The sequence below is a fragment of the Fusarium graminearum genome, chromosome 4, assembly GCF_000240135.3.
Source record: "Fusarium graminearum PH-1 chromosome 4, whole genome shotgun sequence".
Lineage (NCBI taxonomy): Eukaryota > Fungi > Ascomycota > Sordariomycetes > Hypocreales > Nectriaceae > Fusarium > Fusarium graminearum.
The window spans coordinates 3,809,097-3,832,049 of NC_026477.1; the positions used below are offsets into that span (position 1 = coordinate 3,809,097).

Below are 22,953 nucleotides of genomic sequence, written 5' to 3' on the forward strand. Positions count from 1 at the left end.
GCACGACTCGACCTCCCCTAATCTACCTAGCGTGCCAGAGGGGGAGATCACAGACAGGAGATTCCCCGACCCTTCGCCTCCTACATGACCCTTACCAACACCACCTCCGAAGCCAGAAGGTTACAGCTACCTCGATAGCCGGCCAAGCACTATGGAATCAGCCTCCGGTTCTCAAGCGCAGTATCCGTACGGTGGCCATGAAACAAACAACAGCATGGGCAGCGTGTCCAGCGCCAGGTATGACTCTCAAGATCCGAACAATGACCTAAAGCCAAGAGGCAACGGGTCAAGTTCTGGAGGGCCATCACCAAATGTCGCGCAAGGTCGATCGAACCCTGTGGGCGGGCCGTCTAATGGCCCTTCTACGCATCTTTCTGGCCTCATGTGCAACGTTCACCGAACGACCGGACGCGAACCCCATGCTCTTGTTGGAGCGACGACCACCATTTTAGGAGATAAGCTTTATGTCTTTGGAGGAAGGATTCTGTCTAGGAGTCGTCCTGCTCCTCTGACATCGGACATGTATGAGCTGGACCTTATCCGACGACATTGGACAAAACTCGAGACGTCAGGCGATGTTCCTCCACCACGTTACTTCCATTCTATGTGCGCTTTGGGTGATACTAAGATGGTTTGTTACGGAGGAATGTCACCAGCCCCGAACCAGCCCCCTGGTGCCGACCAGCAGCAGCCTGAAATTACAGTCATGTCGGACATTTATATATACGACGTCAACACCAAAGCCTGGACGTTTATTCCTACACAGGACCCTCCACAGGGTCGATATGCCCATTGCGCGTGTGTCTTACCCTCGGCGGCCTCATTCTCTTCGCACCGCGCACCTCTTTCCGCCCTACAACACAATCCCTCAACCGGTAATCCTAATGAAGGACGAATTGGCATTAATATTGATGGGTCAGGAGGCGCCGAGATGGTGATTGTTGGCGGACAAGACGGCAGGAACAATTATATTGAACAAATTAGTGTTTTCAACTTGCGAAGCTTGAAATGGACGTCAACACAGCCTCTGAATAAAAGCTGGGGCGCATATAGGAGTGTCACCGCCCCTCTTCCTCCTTCAGTGGCCTCCAAGCTCGGTCGACAACAGTCGAATGGAATGCAACGCCCCGATGGAGGCATCAGCCAAGAAGCCCGCGAGCCAGGCGCATCAATGCTGATATATTGTAACTACAATTTCCTGGATGTCAAGTTGGAGCTACAAATTCGGTCACCTGATGGCACTCTTACAGAAAGGCCAATGACTGGCAACTACTCACCCCCAGGACTGCGATTCCCCAACGGAGGAATTATCGATACGCATTTTGTTGTCAGCGGCACTTATCTCACTTCATCGCGACAAGAGTACGCGCTTTGGGCTTTAGATTTGCGAACGTTGACCTGGAGCCGAATTGATGCGGGAGGAAGCGTATTCAGCCAGGGCAGCTGGAATCGCGGTGTCTTGTGGAACCGCCGAAATACGTTTGTGATCTTGGGCAACCGGAAAAGAAGTCTCGTCGATGACTATAATCATCGCCGTATCAACTTTTCCAACGTTTGCATGGTTGAGCTGGAAGCTTTTGGTTTCTACGATAACCCCCGCAAGACCAGTCCCCTTTCCGGTTTCATCTCAGCCAGCAGCCCCTATGCTGGACCGGGTTTGAGTTTGGCGCGCAAAGCCGGATATCAGGCGGGCGGGCGATACCACTCCAGGGCGAGCGAGGAGCTTGGCGAGAAATCATTCGCCATGCGGGAACTCGCAGATATGGACATCCTTTGCATTGGAGGCGAGCGAATCCCTGTTAATTCGAGAATTGTTGGACGACGATGGGGACCTTATTTCGTGCAACTACTTCGCGAAGGAACAGCGACACAAGACGGAAGCGATGCCATGACTCTTCGGTCCGGTCTGTCCAGCAACCCCCTGCGCGCGTCGGCTATAACAATCACGCCTAGTTCAAGGGCAGCCGACAGCTCAGCATCGATGATCAGCACTATAGGCTCCTCCTTGGGCTCTTCCGGTGTTGCACCAAGCACAGGAGCATCCAGTCTCTCGACGGGTGCTATGGGCCACGAAGCCAACCCGACCAATATCAATGCGGCGCCCACGCCTCATTCATTACCGCCAAACTCACGACCGCGATGTCTCTACCTTCCCCACACTTATCTCACGATTCAGGCACTGCTCCATTTCCTCTACACGAGCTCTCTACCCCCACCAAGTTCGCCTCTTTGCACGCCTCAAATCCTTTGTTCGCTTTTACAGATTGCTCGACCCTACCGTATAGATGGATTGCTGGAGGCTGTCGTTGAACGACTCCACTCCTTGCTCGACAGCCGAAACGCAGCAGCTGTGTTCAATGCGACAGCCATGGCGGCTGGTGGTGGCCGAGGCATCGATGGATCCCTCAACCCCAACTTCTTTGTTGGAACCCTGGACCCGGTCGGCTCGCCTACAGCTACCCAGGACTTTTCCTTGGGACAATCCGGAGGCGACAGCTTCTCATCGGATTTGCAGAATCGAACTGAGGGTCTGTCTCTGAACACGAATGTGCAACAATTCAACCGACCATCTAGTGACGAACTATCTGCCACAACAAGCCAGAGTGGTTCGGAATGGAGCTCATCCGAGATTGGAGGCAGCGAGCGCGACAACTATGTATGGAGCGGCGAGCTCAGCAGCGTGATTGGACTACAGAAGCGAGGACTCCGAGGACTGATGGAGGGTAGAAGGATGCGGGAGCGAACCGGCACAGCCCCTGGTGGAAACGGTCAGCAACGTGTTGGCTTGGGTATAGCAGGATCGTAAGTCGATCAGACAAGGCCTTTTTTTCAGGTCACATTCATTGGTGGAGAGCATCGAGGATGATGTTTTACCAAAATATTGTGAAGTGTAATGAACCCACTCACGGACTGTGTAAGAGGGAGGATTTTGGTTGGAGCGTACATGATGCATCAATGGACATATCACATCATATTACATAGCATATCGTATCAATACGTCTATAGATGAATATATCTGTCAATAGTCATTATTCAAATCAAGATTTGGGTGCAAAGAACCAAGGTCATTCATTATTCGGCCTTAATTATGCAGTCCATGTTGAAACAAGCTTAAACTATGCGATTATATTATTTTCATGGGTATCCTGTCAATACATATACATATTAATATAGGTGCTCTACAACTTTACCTTGCCACCGTTCATCTCATTCCAGTCTTTCTCCGTGAAGGGCACATAACTGTCACCCTTGAGCCAGTATACCTCACCAAGACTCTTTTCAGCAGGGTCGACGCCTGCCTCTCGCAAAGCATGCTTCTGCTGCTTCATTGTTCCAGTGATTTGTCCACCACCCAACTCAGTCGCGATTCGTAGGAACAAAGGTCTAGCGTACTTGGGCAGTTCTGTGCAAACATGCGTGGCTATGTCATGCATAGTCTCGGGGGTGGGATCAGACGCGAGATGGACGGCTGCACATCCTGCTCGTCCATCATGATGAGGAAGGCTCACACCATAGACATTCGCTTCTTTGACACTGGCGTGTTTACACATCGTGTCGCTCACTTCAGCCGTAGAGACATTTTCACCCTTCCAGCGGAACGTGTCGCCAATGCGATCGTGGAAGTAAACGCGGCCTTCACCGTCCCATCGCAAGACATCACCTGTTCGGAACCACACATCGCCCTTGCTGAACACGTCGCGAAGAACCTTTGCCTCAGTAGCAGCGCGATTGCCGTAGTAGCCCTGGAATCGCTGGAAAGGGTTGCCTGAGGGGAGGCGGAAGAGCATCTCGCCTGGTTCGCCTGTGCGTGCCTTGTAGCATCTTCCTGTGCTGGGGTTGCGCTTTGGAAGATCGGTATCCCAGTCCACTTCCACGAGAGCGACGGATTGACTCAAGATGAGATTGTAAATCCAGCCGTTTCGACCAATAGCGCCAGCGGCGAAGTCATTTTTACTTAGGTTGAAAGTCGCAAAGGTTCCTTCTGTAGCAGCGTAGAATTCGCAGATTCCCTCGACACCGAACCGGTCCTTGAATTCGTTCCAGATATCCGGTCTTAGACCATTGCCGAAAGCGACTTTGACGTTGTGCTTCTTGTCAAGACATTCGCCTGTCTCGGGATCGTATTGCGGTGGTGAAGAGAGTAGATAACGAAGGGTCTCGCCGACGTAGAGAATGGATGTTGCGCCTGAAGCGCGCACTTCGTTCCAAAAGTTTCTTGCGGAGAATTTGCGACCGAGGGCTTGGGTACTTCCGGAGAGGAGTGTCGCACTAAAAGAGAAGATTGTCGCAGAGGAATGATAAAGAGGCATTGACTAGACGGTTAGCAGGGTATGGATTCTGGAAAGGTAACACTTACGGAATACATGATGTCACCTTTGGAACGGTCGAGGAGCTGTTCAGCCATTGAACCAGCAACAATCAGTTTTCCCCATGATACGATAGCAGCTTTGGGCATGCCGGTTGTTCCAGAGGTGTAGATGAGAATTGCCATTGCTGAAAGGCTCTTTTCGGACCGCTCGGAGTCTGGTACGCGGATAGCTTCCATGGAAGCGACTTGCGCCTCAACCTCTGGGGTATGAATGATGAAACGAATATCACTCAACTCATCGCGAACATCCTGTCCGACATTCTCCTCAACATTGGGATCCACGATACATAGTTTTGTTGTAGCAGCCTTTATGCAATGCACCAGCGATGCCCCAGAGAGGTTGTAATTCAAAAACGCTGGCTTCGCACCAATACTCCAAAGTCCCAACCAGAGGAAAATGTACGTATCCGAGTTTTGAAAATCCAGCGCCACGATATCGCCCTTCTCGACACCTTCTTTCTTGAGCCACTGCCCGTACTTCAGGACCTGCTCGTAAACATCTTTGTACGAGTGACGCTTGCCTTCAAAAATGAGCAGCGCACGATCAGCGGTAGATTCTTTCGTGGCGATATTTTCGAGAAGATAGTATAGATTCAGGCGGTCGGCCCATTCGCGGTAGTACATGCGTGATGCGCCAAAGGTGACGCAGCGGAGGAGTAAAAGGTCGTACCATACCGAGGCGCGGACGCTCAGGTAGGCTATGGAAGCCGCAATCGCGGGGACGGTTACCACGAGGGGGACTAAGAGGAGTTAGAGAGTGTGTAGACAAAGGTTTTGGGGTTGTACTTACGAGGCATCGTTGATGGTTGAGAGTTAGGAGGAAAGGAAGGGAGAAGACGTACAGATAGATAATGAGTGACGTGGGTCTATGGATGGGCTGATATCGATAACAGGTTAAATGTGACGACAGAGCTCTCCACTAAAGTGCCGAGGCCGAGTAGGGGTTCTGTTAGCGAGTACAGGTAAGGGAATCTAGGTGTGTTGAGGCTGTTAGAGTTGAGAAAACATGTCCATTATTGGTAGATACGATAATGCTTATATACAATGACATTCATGGTGTGGCGCAGATAAAGTCAATACTTGTTTTCACCTGCCTCGGCGACAGCTGATGATGCCAAGTGCCGGGAATAAACATGGATAGAGTTACAAGATGCCAAGACTTGTTGTTAGATGGATGGCAGTTGGAAGGGAGAGCAAGAAGAAAGTGCTGACGGTTCCTGTCGATCCCTAACATGCATGAGATTGACCTTGGATGTACTGTATTCAGCACGGTCTTTTCTTCTACAGGGCTGAACTAGATCAGATGGGGGAGGTGATTCTCGAAATTAGTCTGTAGGTATCATCGTGTTAGACTGAAGCAGGCGGAAGACTTGTATTAGTTGAACATCCTTAAAAACGAAGTCACATCACCATATAGCATTTTAAGAAGATGATTCATTCAAGTTCCCAAGCAATCATATTTTGAGTTGTTACCAGATGAGACTCAATTGGTCTTGTTTTAGTTTTATATCCTGCTATGAACATCCTCAAGAGTGAATAGACTTTGAGATAAGACGCTCGTTTCCATAGGGTTCGTGCAATTGAGACCTTCAAATCTGTCAAATTCCATGATAATACATTCAAACCATCAATTGCCAGACATAGCAGAAATGTAGACAAAGCTCATCAATAACATGAATCCTCCTACTCCTGGTACTCCTAGTACATCGGCATCGGCGCTTACACCCACCGACCTCACGTGATATCGTGATGTCGTGTCTAAGCTAAGCTCCATCCCTCCACCAAGTACATCGAATCGACAGGGAGCTTTGATAAGAGCAATCGTTCAAACTTCCCCGCCTAAATCCTCAACATATACCTTTCCCGGACGGCATAATGGCGCCCGGCGACGTCAAGGACCCTTCCGCGGCGCCTCAGGCCCAAGAGCCACCCCCCGAGAAACCATCCGACGCTTCAAGGAGAACCCGCATCGTCATCTCCTTTTGGCTGCTTGTCCTCTGTCTTGGTGTGCCGATATGGTGGAAGACTACAACTATCTATCGCGCGAATCTTCCGCTCGATGGGATGATGCAATGGGCTGAGGGAAAAGTGAGTTTAACTTTGAGGTTTCGGGAGCCAATTGTTTCGGTGCTAATGATAGTAGGCTTGCCGTCCTGTGTTCCCCCTTCAGATCTCTGTCAAGGCCGATGCGCTGCAGGAAAACGAAGCGCAGAATCTTGTGCGATTAACACAGCACGCTCTCGACGACCACAATGACTTCTCCGGTCACCATCTCCGTCTTCAACTCGCTCCCAAAGGCGGCGCTTCGCCATCGCCCGCTGTCGACGACGAGTCGCACGTTGCTTTGACGATTCAGCTTGCGCCCGGCGAGAGCAACTCTGCTTCTCTCGACTCCGACTCAGCTATTCTCAATATCGCTTATCCCTCCAACGCAGTACCATCCGCTTCGTCCTCCTCCTCCGCCCTCGCGACCTACATAGCCAATGAACTCCAATCGACCTTTCGAGAAGAACAGTCCATCATCTCCTACCTCCTTTCGACGTCTTCGGCTCTCGATGCGAAGCCCCAAGGTCTGACCCCCGAGATTGTCGATATGCTCTCCAAGCGAACCACGCGATCCCTCCGATACTCGCCTACCTACCATCTTACTTTCTCGCTCTTTACTGCTGGCGCTACACCTGGTACATGGGATATCGAAAATGCGATCGAGGAATATATGAAGCCCATGCTTGATGTGTTGGGTCCTATTCACAATTTTACAATCGATACCCAGGTGCAGCTATATGCTACACCAGGTGCTCAGTCCCAGGTATTGAGCAAGGAAGACCTGGCGTCTTTCATCAATGCTGCCGAGTGGCCTTTGTCGCCTTCCATTGCTGGTGCTCCGACTGTCAACTTTGTCATCTACATTGGCGATCAGAAGATTGGCCTCAATTCGGAGGCCGAGACAGCTCAGTCGTGGATGTTTCCCCAGTGGGGTAGTGTGTATCTTCTCAGCCTTCCCGAGACAACGGCCCATGTGTCGAGTGAGACGCTGAAGCAGCCGATGTTGACCTTTACTGGACACTTGCTGTCGCTTTTGGGTACTCCTCAATCGGGATCCCTACCTCTTAGACTCTCCACACTATCTCGTATCCGATCAGCAGATCTACTACTCCGCGCCTCGTCAACATTGGGTTCGTTGGCTAGACTATCTCTTGCCCTTCCCTCCATCTCGATCCCTCACAGCGTCGCTGAAGGCGTCTCATCCAGCATGGAGCATCTTCAACAAGCATGCGCCAGTCTGGGTGCGCCTTCTGGACTCCTCCACGCTAGAATCGCCGAGGAAGAAGCCGAAAGGGCGTTTTTTGAAAAGAGCATGGTTGGTCAATTGTATTTCCCAGATGAGCATAAAATCGCCGTTTACTTGCCTTTGCTTGGACCAGTGGGTGTGCCACTGGTGATGGGATTGATAAATGAGCTTAGAGGGTGGATCAAGAGGAGGAGACAGAGGGCTAAGGATGCCGGAGAGAAGAAGGCACAATAAAGGATGCTTTGGAATGTTATAGATGTATAGATATGAGCCTAATATTATGTTTTTTGTTTGCAAATTATGATGTTCTTGTCAACATGTATGATCGAATCTGTAAACACACAGATTGATCAGACCTATTTCTTTGCGCATGTCGTCTGTTGAAAATATGGGTATCAACTTGATTTATATATCCCGATTAGAATGGATGGATGAATATATCTTCAATGGCATCATCAATACTGTCAATCGCTATTACGTAGGTATTGAACCTATTCTTGCTCGTGATTCTCGGCTGTTTTGCCGTGTCCACGTCCGTGCACCAAGCTTTCCCCAGGATTTGACGTAGGTATTATTCCCTCCCCATGTCATGCTTCCTATTTCTTATTCCCTACTCCTCCAACTCAACTCAGACCAATTGACTTAACCAACATGTCATGGCACGGCCACGATGCTTCCGGAACCAACAATCACTCTTAGCATCCCTAGCATAAACAATGGGACCCTTCTTGACTGCCGCATCTACCATCCTCTCTCGTTAGCTGCGAATCCAGAAGCGCCGACATGGCTAAAACATGCCGCTGTGGTGGCCCATCCGTATGCGCCCATGGGAGGATGCTACGATGATCCTGTCGTAGGAGCTGTAGCTGCGCAATTGCTTCGAAAAGGGTTCCTGGTCGCAACCTTTAATTTCCGGTATGTTTCTCACCATTGTAATAACTGCTCGAGGTTGACATGTGTAGGGGCGCTCATGGATCGGCGGGACGGACTTCATGGACTTCGAAACCCGAACGAGACGATTACGCGACCGTTGTGGCGTTTGTTCTACATTACGTCCATTACCTCGACCCCTTCAAACCACATCTAGAAAGCGTTCTACAAAGCGAGCCCTCGACGCCGACAAGTTCAGACATACCAATCAGCTTGGATACGGCCATCGCATCAGTTCCTCGAGTAAGACCTGTCTTGCTTATGGCCGGCTATTCATATGGTGGCTTCATAACGAGCCGGATACCTCCGCTTGATGCGATTCTCCAACCATTTATATCACCAATTGCGGGCTCCGATGCAGCAGAAGTCCGACTTCGAGCTGAGCATTTGGCCGAACAGCAGAATGTCATCCTGTCTAGTACCCGATCTGCGATGATGGAAGGATCAGCGAGAGGGAGGAGTAAGCGTGGTGTCAGAATTGGTGGTGACGAGAGTGGTAGTCGCAGTCCCCGCCGAAGCACTTCTAGCGCAAGAAGAAGTTTCTCTCTGGACGATGAGAGGTTCCGAAGGGGTGTTCATGATTTTATTGCAAAGGCGCGGGTTGGCAGGCATTCCCGCAATGTGTCTCAGACATCTCCGCCAAAGGTTTCAGAAGAACCTCAGCCAGGAGAGAGTCTACCGAGAATTACAGATCTCACCATGCCGAGGCCAGCTTATCTCATGATCTCACCACCCCAGGGTATCGTCATGCATGCATTAAGCATGTCAATTCTTCCGTCGGCATTCACAAAGAATAAGGATCCGCATGATTCAGCCGCGGAAGAGAAGCTTATCAGAAATCCGTCGTTGATGATATTTGGGGACGAAGACGGGTTCACAGCTGTATCAAGGTTCAGATCTTTGACAGCCAGGTTGCACGAGAAAAAGGATTCTGGGTTTAGAGGGATAGAAATTGAAACGGCGGGACATTTTTGGATAGAACCCGGAGTTTTGAATCAGATGAGAGACGTGGTTGGGAGGTTTGCTGTTGAAGTACTTGCAGGTTAGGAGTTTGGTCAAGGGTTTGTTTATCAATGCGATGGTTGGAGTAATTATCTTTGAGGACAGAAAAGGGACAAGGCAAATGATATGATGTATGAACGATAATACAGTATGGAATTGATGAACTTGTTCTTGTGAGAATGGTGAGTGTATATATTAAAAAAATGGGTTTAGTCAATGGCACAACAACTGGCATATCTTGGTCAGAATTCATGACTTGCATCTAGATATCTATATCGATTTGTTCCTTTCTAACCAATTACAGACTATCTACTGCTTCCATCGCAACAAAGTGAAAGAGTGCTTGGGGAACTTAAACAAGCCCTCACCATTCCACTTGGACTCCTTGATACCAACCTCTTCCTTCTCTGCTGTGTTGACAACCTTGACATCCGTTCCACTAACACTGTGAACCTCGACCTCCTTTCCACCCAAACCCTTGAGCTCGGTCTCGAAATCCTTGTCCTCGTGAATATTCACCACAGCAAGGTTAACAGTACCATCCTTATCCAGCGCCGCACTCACATCCAACCAAGGCGTCTCGATAGTACCTCGAATCCACTGGGGATGTGTCTCACCGAGATACTCGCCTCCACGAAGGTTGACAGCGATGGTTGAACCGCGCATGTACTTGCTGTACAGAAGAAGAGGCCACCAGGTAGGCTGCTTAAGAAGACCGTCCTTGGTGGTCATGAGAGGGGAGATGACGTTGACGCTCTGAGCAATGTTGGCCATGCCGACGTGTTTGCTTTGGCGGATAAAGACGTTGAGCCAGATGGCGACAGCGAGGGCGTCGGAGAGGTTGTACTTTTCTTCGGCGCCTTCTTCACCAGGGGCGCGCTCGGGATCCCATACGTTCCATTCGTCGAAGCAGATCTTTTGACGGGGGACGGTGGGAGGGACGCCGTTCTCGATGCGGGCGAGATCGATGAGGCCGGATGCGATTTCGATGGCGCGCTCAGCAGAACGGGGTGCTGTGCTTGTTAGTATACCACCGCCAAACAGTATCTTTGAGAGTTAAACATACCGGTAGCGTTCTTGTAATGATCTGAGCTGGCAGTGTAGATGTGAATACTGTGCTGGTCAATCAGACTAGCAGTTGTGCTACCGCCCAAGCCGTGCACGTCAAACTTGATGCACTCCTTGATAACGTACGAGTCCCAGGTACTGTGACCTGTCTCGCCGCATAGAATCAGGGTGACGCTGGGGTCTAGGAGCTTGATGGCCTTGGCCCATTGGTAGGCCTTCTTTGCGTAGTCTTCCTTTGTCATCTGGCCAACTTGCCATGCTCCCCACATTTCGTTTCCGAGAGCCCAGTACTTGACCTGAAGATTGTGTTAGTGAGAAAAAGTAGAGGAGGGGCGGAGGGAAGTACGTTGTATGGCTTCTCACGTCCGTTTTGACGACGGAGGTTGGCGTAGTAGCTTGGTCGGTCAGAGTTACAGTACTCGACCCATGCGAGGGCTGTAGAGGTTAGTATTTGTGCTCAAAGACCAAGTCAAAAGTGAGACAAACCTTCATCGAGAGTGCCTAGACAGCAATCAGTATGTATATGACAATGGGTCAAAAATACAAAACTCACCAGTTCCAAAGTTGAGACATAGATAAGGCTCGGTACCGACAACCTCACACCACTTCATGAACTCATCTGTTCCAAACTCGTTGCTCTCGGTTCCAATCCAAGCAAGCTCAGGTCTATCAAATGTCAGTCCCAGTTCTGTTTAGCTTCATACAGAGTAAAACTCACCTGACAGGTCTCTTTTCTCGAGGTCCAATACCATCTTGCCAATGGTATGTAGCAACAAAGTTACCACCTGGATATCGAACAACAGGGCAGTTGAGCTCCTTCATGGCCTCAATGACATCCTTTCGGAAGCCATTCTCGTCTGACAGGGGGTTGCCAGGTTCGTAGATGCCGCCGTAGATGCAGCGACCCATGTGCCTGAGAGAGTCATGTTAGTATGAGTTAGATGAAAGTGAAGAATGTGAGATATACTCTGTGAAACCACCATAGATATTATCGTCAATGGTGGAAATGACAGCACTGGGGTCAACCGAAATGGTAGGACGCTCATCGTCGGCAATTCGAGTAAACGTAGCCATATTGATCTATACACTTGCAACAACAAGAGTGAATGAGAAAGAAGAAAAGAAAGAGACCGACAGACCGACAACAATTTATGTCTACTCTTAGCCCCTCATCTCCAGTATTAATTCCATTGGCATGCGTGTCTACTTTTGGCTATCAGTAAGTCAGTCAACTAACTTACAGCTTCCCCTCATCTTTAAAGATGGCACTAAAACCTGTCAGGTCGTCAGGTGTACCCGTTTACTGTATCAAGCCTCGATCCCTGCTCTGGAGACCCTGGTTCGCGCGCTTCTTTGAGGTGGGTTGAGATGGTGATTGGTGCGCTTGGTTTCTCCCGCAAGACACGAGACTAAGGAACTCAATTCCGAGGCTATTAAGATCCTTGTACTCTGTAGTTGTGGTGCAGTTGTGTTGATTCATAGTTGGAGAATGGTCTGGCAGTATTCCTTTATTGTATGCCCCGTGGATGGGAGACGAGAGTTACCATGGTTATGCATACTTTATAGTTCCATCACAATGGTACCCTCTGTAGAAATCAGCATGCTTGTCTTTTACATGTGCAAATTAAACACGCTAACAATGGAGACTACAGGGATTCAACTCAACGGCCTCTCCACTAACTTAGATAAACCATGTAAGTCAAGTCAAGCTCTCTTTGATTCCGCTCTCACTGTCCTTCGCGCACCAACCAAACCTGCCTGCAACAGGATCATGTCTTAGTCTTGAACACAGCAAAGAAAGAGCCGCAATTGCGCGCTCCAATCGGATTATACGGCACTCGAACTGTTTTAATTTCCGAGTGACAACAGGACACTCCGCCATTTAGAACTATCACCAGACATATCCATCCCCATGTCTTCCCCGTCATGACTCTTGTTATCAATCTCCACCTCCGTGGGGAAGTCGTTAGGCGAACTCCAGTTTATCTTGTCCCCATGGGCAGAGACATACGATGGTTGCGTCAATCTTGTTATTCCCTTTTCTCCGCTAAGGATCCTGAAAAGTTCCCTGCCTTAGTTTCGTCTACTGCTGATGCTCGCACATTGTAACCGCGGAAAGACGGTTACTCGGATCATGCCCCTGTCTATCCATGACCGTATTCTGTTGGGTATGGATCATGCCTAAGAATACTATATAAGAAGGGTCCATCACCTTCCGTTTCTACTTCTTCATCAACTGCTTCCACAAAGCAGCATCACATTCATCATGGCTCTCCCACCAAAGTGGTACCAGTTCCTTGTCTCCGTCTTTGCATCGCTTGGCTCTTTGCTATACGGTTACGATCTCGGTGTCATTGCCGAAGTCATCGCATCCGGAAACTTCAAGAGCAAGTTCGGCGATGATCCTAATGCGACGTACGTCTCCCCTCTCAACTGTCTAGACCATTCTAACAGAGTGTAGCGGCGCTGTAGTTTCAGTCTTTACTGGCGGTGCCTTCTTCGGTGCCATGTTTGCTGGTTATGCTGGTGATCGTCTAGGAAGAAAATGGACCATCATGATCGGTGCTCTTATCTTCATTCTCGGAGGAAGTCTGCAGACTGCCGCTGATCATATCAACTATCTCTACGCAGGCCGTTGTCTTGCCGGTCTCGGGTATGTTTCTTCCCTTATTATTAGATGATACCCAAACTAACGCCCTCAGTGTCGGTTTCCTTGTCATGATTGTTCCAGTCTACCAAGGCGAGCTCTGCCATCCTGACATCCGTGGCCGTGTAACAGCCCTCCAGCAATTCATGCTCGGTGTAGGCGCTCTCATCGCCACGGCAATCGGCTACGGAACATACACAAGCATTGACGACAGCAACTCAGGCCAGTGGCGCATCCCTCTCGGTATCCAAAATTTACCTGCTGTGATCCTGGCTGCTCTAATTCTGTTCTTCCCCGAATCGCCCCGTTGGTTGATCGATCACGGTCGTGAAGAGGAAGGTCTCAAGACCCTTGCGAAACTTCACGCCAACGGTGACGTGAACGATACGTGGGTGAGAGCCGAGTTTGACCAGATCCAGGAACGTCTTGCTCTCGAGCATGAAGCTTCTGCCAAGAGCTACAGTGAACTCTTCACTGACAAGTCATGCTTTCGACGACTTTGGCTTGCCATCTCTGTCCAGGTCGCTGCGCAGATGACTGGAGTAAGCGCTATTCAGTACTACTCTGTTGCCATCTATGCCAAGATCGGTATTCAAGGTGACGAAACCCTCCGATACCAGATGATATCCTCTGTCATCGCTCTCGTGGCCCAATTCCTGTGTATGCTCTTCATCGACAGAACAGGACGACGCTGGCCTCTTATCGGTGGCAATATTCTCAACTGCATCACCTTCATCATCGCAACTGTTCTTCTCGCTAGTTTCCCTCCTGGCTCCAACAATGGTGGCGGCGCTGCTGGATGGGGATTCATCGTTGTCACATGGATCTACAACTTCTCTTTCAGCGCCACATGCGGTCCTTTGTCCTGGATCATTCCTGCTGAGATCTTCGATATGAAGACTCGTGCCAAGGGAGTGTCGCTGGCTACTATGATGTCCTTTGCTTTCAACACCATGATTGGACAAACCACATCTGTTGCTCTTGATGATAAGACTGGTATTGGCTGGAGGTGGTACATTCTCTTTATTGTGAGTTCATTCATAACTGACCTAATCAAATTCCTGGCTAACAATTCTTAGGTCTGCAACTTTACCAACGCTGTTTACTTTTGGGCAATCCTCCCCGAGACTGCCAACCGCCCTCTTGAGGAGATGCGATATCTCTTTACCGAAGCGCCCTTGTTTGTTCCTCTTATGGACACAGCCAAGTTCGCCGCTGGTCAGGACCTTGAGCGTCGTGTTGAGAAGGCAGAGCAGAAGCAAGAGCTTGAGCACCATGACTAGTTTAGAAGATAGATAGGCTCGGTGCCTGAATGTGCAGGAAAGTTTTTGATGCATTGAAGATATAGCTTCATATGTAGTCAAAAAAAATAATAATAAGAATGTTAATGTCATCATAGGTATTCTCACTTTGGGTATTTTGGGGTATCTCATGCTTTTAAATTATGACATGTAATAGTCTATGAAAGTTTCTTGAGATCCCGTCGCCAAATGGTGGTTGACAGTGATCTAATCTGAACTCGCTAGCCTCCCTCATTCTCTATGCATATCTACTCCACATCATTCGCGAGATCGCCGAGCAGATCGCTCATCTTGACTCCATTTACTTTGATCTTGGCCTCTGGATTCTTTTTATCCTTCGTCTTCTCATCGTTTTCTGTCTCTGACTCATTCTTATCTTCTTCCTCCTTGGCCTCTACCTTCTCAATCTCCTCTGCCTTTTCCTTGAGACGCTTCTGTTCTTCAACCCACACCCCAGCTTCAGCTACAGCTTCAGACGGTCCATCTTGATGCATGAGTAGATACCCTTGAATTGCCGCGGGAGTGAATGTGTGCGCTGGGACAACCTGGGCAAACTCGGTAGACAGCGCCTCAATATTCTCAGAGTCGAGTTCAATGCCGGTTTCGGCGTAAGAAGTTCCGTACATCAACTGGAATAGCTGCTTAATAGTCTCAAAGGAAGCAAGCCCGAATTTGATGGTGTAGTCGACTCGTCCGGGTCGTAAAAGGGCAGGGTCGATGTTTTCGGTGTGGTTAGATGTCATGACCAGGACGCGACCCTCCTGCGCGCCCACGCCGTCGAGAACATTCAGCAAGCCAGATAGCGTGATTGGCTCTCGTGAAATCATGGGGAAACCAAAGCCAGGTCTTCTGGGTTTACCGGCGGATTCAGCCTTGGCCTTTTGCTGCTCCACACGACTGGCTGCAACGCCCGCTGCGTCGATATCCTCGAGGAGAACGAGACAAGTTCGAGGCAGAGTCTGGAATAAGCTCGCAAGACTGTCTTCAGAAAGAGTAGGAGAAGATAGACTGATCATGTAGATGTTGAGGCCCATGAGTCCAGCAGCTGCGAGCGCCAAACTAGTCTTGCCAGTACCAGGCGGGCCAGAAAAGAGATAGCCACGTCGATAGGGAATACCTCGCGTAGCATACCACTTTTTGGTGCGAGGGTTCAGGTACCGAGCAAGATCCTTGATGAGACTCTGCTTTTTGTCCTCCTCGAGAGCAATGGTCGACATGGGACGGGTAGGCTTGGACATGGATCTTGCCCAGCAGTGCATTTCCCCATGAGACTGCACTGCACGGAAGATGCTTGTCCGTCCACGTTGCTTCTCCAGGTACTCGATTCGGGCGTTGTAGATGATGCGCTTGAGGATGTCGGGGTTTCTGCCGAGACAAGAGAGAACGACGGTCTCGAACCGCAGACCAAAAGGCATCGGTGTCTCGTTGGCAGCAGTTCTGGTGAATGAGACGACACGGTTCTCGTACCAGAACCAGTGCGTGCCGACAGAAGGAGTCCAGTGGAGAGGTCGCGCATTGTACAGCGAGATCTTGGATCGGAGAACATCCAGACTCGCCGAAGGATCGATGTCATCGCCTGAATCATCTTCCTCGTTGTTTTCGTTGCCTCTGGGAGGACCGCGCATGGGGTGAGAGGGTTCGTTGCTGGTGCTGCTGGATGCAAGAAGGCGATGGTTATTGCGCGATAGCTTGTTGTTCCGAGCAACCCAGCTCATAAGATAGGTAAAGATCTCGTCGTGTCCTTGAATCTCAATGGTCGATACGCACTGCCGTTGGAAGACATCTGTGGCGACTTCGATGAGATAGGGTGCGATGTAGGCGAAGAATGCGACGGAAGTAATGCCGCTGCCGCCGGGCAAGAGGAGATCCAAGAGGCGGTTTATAGCTCCTCCTGCGAATAGCCGTCTACTCGGCATTCTGGCTGAGGACGCCATCTTTGCCAAATTTTATAGTTCGGATATTGGCTAAGATTGAATGAGTAAAGAATGGCCTCAAGGCAAGTAAATTGACCAAAATATTATCTTCTCTGATGAGATGACGGGATAGAAATGTTGCTGAAATAGGTCTGGTTGGCAAAATGAGAAATCGTCTGTGGAATTAAAGACGAAAAGAAGATGATGCCTCTTTATAGGTATTGAAGAATCCAGGTTGATACTATGGCAGCTGTTGGCACTGCCAGTGCTTTGGGTTTAACACTGCAGGAGAACTGCAGTATGAACAAAAAGAATGACCCAAATTTGACTCTAGAATGCTCTAAACTTACCCAGCAGTTTCGTCTAGGTAGCTTTACCAACAAAGCCAAAGCATCTTTGGCTGCCTGCTGTGAAGCAAGAATCTCACCTGCATATTACAACGCCAGGGTAGCAGTCTGGAGGCGACTCAAAGAGGCAACCATTTGATCCCGCTCAGCCTCACTCTCAATGTATTAAAGCTCATGTAGTGCGCCTGCATGTAATCCCTGCTCTGTGTCCACAAGGCAGCGTTCCCGTGCAAGACTCTATAGCCTATTAGAAAGGGCGTCAATGATCACGAGTGCATTTGACCATGATGTTTGGTGTTGACAAAGACTAGAACGGGTTCCACCATCTCAGCCCTACCATTTGGATCCGATCCATTTCAGAAATCTCCGCTTCTGACGCAGATGTGGTCGTATTTTGTCTAGTCGTGATGATATTTGACAAGATACCAATCATACATGAACATACCATGCCAATCATCGGAACAGATCAAAGAAATAGGCAGCAACAGGTTGCAGTTCTTTGTTGCCACTCTACATAAAGCAAGACAATTGTTGATGTGATGAAGGATGGGAAATAATATGTTGGTTTGTTCGATAGTACAGGGTAGTTGGACATCAACGGAAGTAGATCAAGAGGCTTCTCTTTTCAGCTTGAACTTCATTGATATGATTTTTGAGCTTTACTAGGACTATTCCCTTATATAGTAATAATAGGGATCTTTTTGTGAAGTATAGTGTTGGAGACGGGCAGGAGAACAAACAGTGTGACTTTGGTGGAAGAAGATGAAACTGTGTTGGTACTCGTCTGCTTTGCATATGTAGAGTCATGATTAAAAGAGAGAATACGACACTGGCACATTTGAGCGTTAATTAAAATGTGGTATTTAATTACGTATTGCTGTCTCCAGTCGGGTCGAGTTTTACCAACCCGAATTTGGGACGGCGACAGTACACATGTGGCGCCAGTTCCAAGGAAGATCGACAGACAAGCTCTGTTGACCTTGGAGACGGGGTATTTTTATTGAGTAAATGATACAGGTAAACGCTCTGGTATAATTGTGTATGCCCGAAGAGTCCGCTCATGAATAACTGCAAGTTGGTAGGACCGGTAAAGCCTTCGAAGTGTAGTGCGAGAGTAATGTCTCGTCGTGATGCTGTCGCCGATTGCACCTTGTAAATAATTCTCCTTTCTTGTCACCATAACTGCCTGTGAGGATGCGATATGTCTGGCCCATTTATCATTCCACAGCTTGTCTTTGCTCCTGTGCACCGTCGTTCTCAAAGATATTACCCAGAGACGCAACAGTACGCTGTCTCATAATATCCTCAGCCATAGCAATGAGAGAAACATTCTTAGTCTCCAGTTTGGCTATCAGTGTCACCATCCCAGACGGCCCCAGTCTCATCATTGTTTTTATAGCGGCGGAATACTTCACCTCTCGAAGTAGCTCTTGCCCGCGAGACTTAAGCCGCTTCTCTTCAGCCCGCAGGTCAAAGTCCTTTTGCGCAATAGCTTCTAGCTCGTCCAACGCATCCATGTTTGCTTGGGCGATCAACCGGTCGCACTCTTCGAGCCGTATTGTGTACTTGTGTATTGACTTTTCGAGGTCGTCGGCGCTCATGGCCATATCCTCGTGGTGCTCCTGGACGAAGCGCATGCCTTTCATTATTTTCTCCCTCTCGACTTCGTATGCTTTGACGTCTGTGCATAGCTTTTCAACTTTTTCGCTGCCTAGTTTTGTTTCATTGGCCTCGCTTTCTTGTATTGAGGTTGTGACTTCGTGAAGTGAATGAGTGACCTTGTTGAACTCTTTTTGCTTTTCGCTCTCGATAAACTCAAACTCATCGACAAGATCTGCAAAGTCCCTTGGATGTTGTGTTGGTAGTATGTCAGTTTGTGACTGCAAACGTTAGTAGAGCGGCACCAGAGGTGAAAGAAGCGGACTTACAGCTGCATCTTGGGCCACTGTGACATTTCTATTATCGCATACATTGCTCGACGGTGCTGGATCTTGAAGTATTGTAGCACTCGTGCCGTGGTATGGATTGCTTGGACCTGTTGTACGTGGACGCTTCTCCAGCAAAGCACCCAACGAAGGTGACCTGGAGCGTTTCACAGCCACAGTGGCCGTTTCTGGTTCAACATGATCCTCAAAATCGAAGCCGGTCAAATCTTCCCATTCGCTCTCTGAATCGGGTATCTCGATAGCTTCGTCTTGATCATCGTGGCTCTCATCACTGCCGCTTCTCTCATCGGACCCCCGCACTGTTATTTGCCCTGCCCGACGTCTGACAGGTGGAGTAGTGACAGGCGTTATAACCTCTCTTTTTGTATAAAAATCTGCGCTGAAATGGTCGATGGCATCCAGCACGTCGCCATGTTGGAGACGTGGATGGCGAGCATCGCGCTTCTTTGCGCACCCCAGGAGAAAGTTTTGAACAATCTTTGTGTGAGGCCCAGGACCATTAGTTCTAGCGCTTTTGCAAACACTTCTTAGAAGCCTTCTAATATCTTCCAGCATGTTGATATTCCACTTTTTAGGTAAGAAGCCGGCGGCGAATTCCCATGGCCACATGCCGGTAAGTTGCAAGACAGTTCGAGAGGCATCGCCTACGCGCTTGCCCATTGTGGATCTGCGCATGTACCAGTGAAGCCTTTTTGCAATTTGTGTGTCGGCAAGGTCGTGGCTGTCTTGTCCACGAAGGCAGCTGAAGCGGCTGGACTTGGAGTTGGAGGTTGGCAGCCTGACAGGGGACTTGGCAGTTTGCAACCTGACAGGGGCCTCTGGAGACTCAGACTTTGGTGTCCTTTCCTGACTATCATTTATGATGTCGGCAGTTGATATGGGTTTAGTTCTGGGGGTCTCTATATCGCTGTGTTCGACTGTTTGAAGACGGAGAGAGCGACGCCTTGGAGATGACATCGCGTGAGGACGCGTGAATGAGCAGCAACAAGGTTGATGCACGAGAGGCAGACTATGAGGGTAGCCTCTCTAGTGAGCAATGTTTCATTGCTAGAGTATTGGCCGAGTCGTGATAGAGAGTGAGATTAAGTTTTGGTTTAATTTGTCTTGTTGTTGGCCCGTCAGTTGAAACGGTCATTAACGATGTGATTATGCTTGTTTGAACGTGCCCTGCCGCGATCCCCTGAATTGTAGCCACAGAAGGTGCCACAGTTGACGGACGCTAAGAGCGACCCCCCCGCGCCTGTTAGTCCACCCCCGGAAAGTTTAGATCTACAGTCTACAACAGTGGACGAATATTTCACGGCGACAGGTATCTGATTATATTGATAAAGGCTAGTCATCAGAAGAGAAAAAGTCATAATGGCTCATTTTGGAACCTGAAACGGCCCATCTTTTGCTTTGTTATACGTCCAGTGACCTTTTGTCAGGCCCATCGCAAGCGCTCATCTGTTGATCGGCAAGAAGTATTTCCCCTGGTAATTTACTAGGGATGGTACTTTATGTCTCTCAAAATAGATATAGACGAGCTAACTATTTCCAGAGTCGCCTAATTTGACTTAAACGCGCGCCTCCAGAACAAACGGCCAATTAGTGGCCGCATAGATCCACACTCTTCATCTCAACACCAAGAAGCCCTTTGTATGGACTCTTTGGTCTGTTGCTCAGCTGGTCTCTCTTTTCAGTCAATGACAGTCTTGTTTACTCTTGGACGTCTTGTTTCATCTGCCGGTGCAACTATGATTTGCATCCTTGTATTGCTCTAGTCTAGTCTTCCCGCTCTCACTTCCCTTCTCTTCCCTGTCAACTCTTCTCGCGCTTCTTCTCGTCTTGTCTTCACACCACATGCATGCAACAACCCCGTTCCAATTTCCCCAGGCGCTCAATATGTCATGGGCCTGACAGGCATATGCAGATCGGCTGGCTGTCGAGATCCTGGCGTTTTCTACTCTTGGCTTTATTATTATTCACCAGCTGTTTGACTCCATATCTCTCAGCATACCCATAACCATAACCATAACCTTGAACTGCTGGCGCTTGCTCAAACCATCGTAGTACCGGACGAACATCATATCTTGTTCTGTTCAACGCCGTGGAGACACTTTATCCATAATTCCTCTCTTGTAGCCGCCCATCACTCCATTTCTTTAACCGCCCACTGCTCAAACAGACGCCTTTCAGACCAATATCCACGACCCATTCAAGAGAAACCACTTCTTTCAGACACGAGTGTGCTGTTTCATTTCCTCTTTGAGCTCCTGTTCCTGTTTCACTCCCAGAGCCGCCCAACCCAAGATTGGTCTTTGTCCTTTCCCGGCATGTCGTGACCCTCGTCTTGGGACATTAAAGCTGCTTCATATCCGGCCTTCCCTTGGCCTCGTCTTTTCCCTTTCTCCATTCTCATCACAACAACAACAGCAACTCTTCTTTCGCTCAGGCAATATTCTCCTTTTGTTCATTTTCTTTTTTTTTCTTTACTATTCCTGTCACTTTGTGGATTTTTCACTTGGGCGCTTTTCTGACCTACTGGGCCTTGTCTCCTTTGACTCAATCTCTCTCGTCTCATCTCAGTAACCCATTCGCTACTACTACTACACTTATACGACTAAAAAAGGACTTCTCGCTTGGTCGAGTCTCCATTTCTTTTTGGGCCGCCTCTTTCAAGACCGAACCCAGACCAGACCAAGACCAGACCAGAACGGTTGACCCGGACAGTTTTGGCCTTGCACTATTTTACGCTTAATCCGTAATCTCGTTACCAGGATTCACTCTGAATCCCTTCACTACTCGCTACTACACATCCGCCTCCATGATGCCAAAACATACTCGGGGTCCTAGCTCCTCCCAGAATCGCTATAATGCGATCCCAGTCTCTCTGGCCCCTTCTCCAATGTACAACCAGCAGCGTATGACCATGCCCAACTACTACGGTATGGGTACCACAGCTGGCTCCTCACTCGCTCTTCAAACTCAAACACAACAACCTACATACGACCCATACCCCACATCTTCAGCTCCTCCTGTCTCTATTCCTGAGCCCGTTCAGGAGCCCGTCCAGCACCGGGCCAGTTCAGGAGCCTGGACGCCCCAAGACGACCAGCAGCTGCTCACCGCACGCATGCAGGGCCTCAACTGGGGACAGATTCAAGCCAACTACTTCCCCTCCAAGACACCTAATGCTTGCCGTAAGCGTCATGAGCGATTACTGGACCGCAAGGGTGCTGATGACTGGGACAACATCAAGCTTCAGCGCTTGGCCAAGGAGTACATGGCCATGAGAAAAGAGATCTGGAGCGGTCTCGCAGCTCGAACGGGCGAGAAGTGGAACGTTGTCGAAGCCAAGGTATTTAAAGACCCCCCCCCCCCCCCCTCCCCAATTCTCCATGAGTGATTGCTAATATATATGTTACAGTGCATGTCGAACGGCCTCAAGAATCTGCAAAGCGCCGCCCGCGCCGCAGCCCGTCGTGACCGACTCGAGTCCGGCGCTCTCTCAGGGTATGACGACGACAGCGGCATCTCGGGCATGGGCCTAACACCGGTTGACGAACTAGACGCATCGTATAGCAGCCCCGAGACGAGTGTATCCTCCATCGTGGCCCCGGCCAGCAACTCGTATCAGCAAATGCAGCCGCACCACATGGCAAACGCAGTCCACTACAACCTCAGCGCTGCCTACGCACCTGGCTATGGCGGTCACGGATACTCGTCGAGCGTGAGCTCAAACGCCAGCGTTGGACACTACGGGCATCATCAAAGCCAGGGCAACAGCCCTCAGTACATGACGCAGCGACCCCAAAGCTCGGATATGGGTATTGGGAATCTCATTAACAGGCCAGGACGAGGTGTCTAACACCCGGCACTCACTACCTTCTTTATTCTCCAACCTGGCCACTCAACGAATCTTTTCTACGACTTCAGCCTCAACAAGGCTTGCTTCGCCCAGTCTCGCCGTCCTCTCCTTCTGTCAGTCCTTATAATTCAGCATACAACTCTCTTTACTGCATGGCGAGCAGCATGGGCCACAATGGTGTTTATGGCGCATTGAGCGATTATGACGACAATAACGCATGGTTAATCTGTTTTGGATGTGTAATGTCTTTTTTTGCTTTTAAAATGGTGGTGATGAGGAATAGTCAAC

General features: G+C 49.4%; 9 protein-coding genes across 9 annotated transcripts; 5 read left to right on the plus strand and 4 right to left on the minus strand.

The window, feature by feature from the left end:
- Positions 1-214: 214 nt before the first annotated feature.
- Positions 215-3,010, plus strand: FGSG_13160 (uncharacterized protein; the record flags this gene model as incomplete). Its single annotated transcript, XM_011329014.1, has 2 exons — positions 215-2,802; positions 3,007-3,010. 2 exons carry the CDS (start codon positions 215-217, stop codon positions 3,008-3,010), a joined length of 2,592 nt encoding a protein of 863 aa, XP_011327316.1.
- A 169-nt stretch (positions 3,011-3,179) lies between these two features.
- FGSG_07539 (uncharacterized protein) lies at positions 3,180-5,166 on the minus strand (the record flags this gene model as incomplete). Its single annotated transcript, XM_011329015.1, has 3 exons — positions 3,180-4,313; positions 4,358-5,109; positions 5,160-5,166. The coding sequence occupies 3 exons, from the start codon at positions 5,164-5,166 to the stop codon at positions 3,180-3,182; spliced, it is 1,893 nt and encodes a 630-aa protein (XP_011327317.1).
- Positions 5,167-6,244: 1,078 nt separating this feature from the next.
- Positions 6,245-7,895, plus strand: FGSG_07540 (uncharacterized protein; the record flags this gene model as incomplete). Its single annotated transcript, XM_011329016.1, has 2 exons — positions 6,245-6,457; positions 6,513-7,895. 2 exons carry the CDS (start codon positions 6,245-6,247, stop codon positions 7,893-7,895), a joined length of 1,596 nt encoding a protein of 531 aa, XP_011327318.1.
- A 436-nt stretch (positions 7,896-8,331) lies between these two features.
- On the plus strand, positions 8,332-9,638 carry FGSG_07541 (uncharacterized protein; the record flags this gene model as incomplete). The annotated part of the gene is made up of 2 exons (XM_011329017.1): positions 8,332-8,576; positions 8,624-9,638. 2 exons carry the CDS (start codon positions 8,332-8,334, stop codon positions 9,636-9,638), a joined length of 1,260 nt encoding a protein of 419 aa, XP_011327319.1.
- A 264-nt stretch (positions 9,639-9,902) lies between these two features.
- Positions 9,903-11,735, minus strand: FGSG_07542 (uncharacterized protein; the record flags this gene model as incomplete). Its single annotated transcript, XM_011329018.1, has 7 exons — positions 9,903-10,606; positions 10,660-10,957; positions 11,008-11,096; positions 11,148-11,162; positions 11,215-11,327; positions 11,380-11,574; positions 11,629-11,735. The coding sequence occupies 7 exons, from the start codon at positions 11,733-11,735 to the stop codon at positions 9,903-9,905; spliced, it is 1,521 nt and encodes a 506-aa protein (XP_011327320.1).
- Positions 11,736-12,927: 1,192 nt separating this feature from the next.
- Positions 12,928-14,591, plus strand: FGSG_07543 (uncharacterized protein; the record flags this gene model as incomplete). The annotated part of the gene is made up of 4 exons (XM_011329019.1): positions 12,928-13,076; positions 13,123-13,314; positions 13,364-14,336; positions 14,388-14,591. 4 exons carry the CDS (start codon positions 12,928-12,930, stop codon positions 14,589-14,591), a joined length of 1,518 nt encoding a protein of 505 aa, XP_011327321.1.
- A 266-nt stretch (positions 14,592-14,857) lies between these two features.
- Positions 14,858-16,543, minus strand: FGSG_07544 (uncharacterized protein; the record flags this gene model as incomplete). Its single annotated transcript, XM_011329020.1, has 1 exon — positions 14,858-16,543. One exon carries the CDS (start codon positions 16,541-16,543, stop codon positions 14,858-14,860), a length of 1,686 nt encoding a protein of 561 aa, XP_011327322.1.
- A 1,543-nt stretch (positions 16,544-18,086) lies between these two features.
- Positions 18,087-19,772, minus strand: FGSG_07545 (uncharacterized protein; the record flags this gene model as incomplete). The annotated part of the gene is made up of 2 exons (XM_011329021.1): positions 18,087-18,749; positions 18,840-19,772. 2 exons carry the CDS (start codon positions 19,770-19,772, stop codon positions 18,087-18,089), a joined length of 1,596 nt encoding a protein of 531 aa, XP_011327323.1.
- A 1,852-nt stretch (positions 19,773-21,624) lies between these two features.
- Positions 21,625-22,665, plus strand: FGSG_07546 (uncharacterized protein; the record flags this gene model as incomplete). The annotated part of the gene is made up of 2 exons (XM_011329022.1): positions 21,625-22,155; positions 22,225-22,665. 2 exons carry the CDS (start codon positions 21,625-21,627, stop codon positions 22,663-22,665), a joined length of 972 nt encoding a protein of 323 aa, XP_011327324.1.
- Between the last annotated feature and the right edge of the window lie 288 nt (positions 22,666-22,953).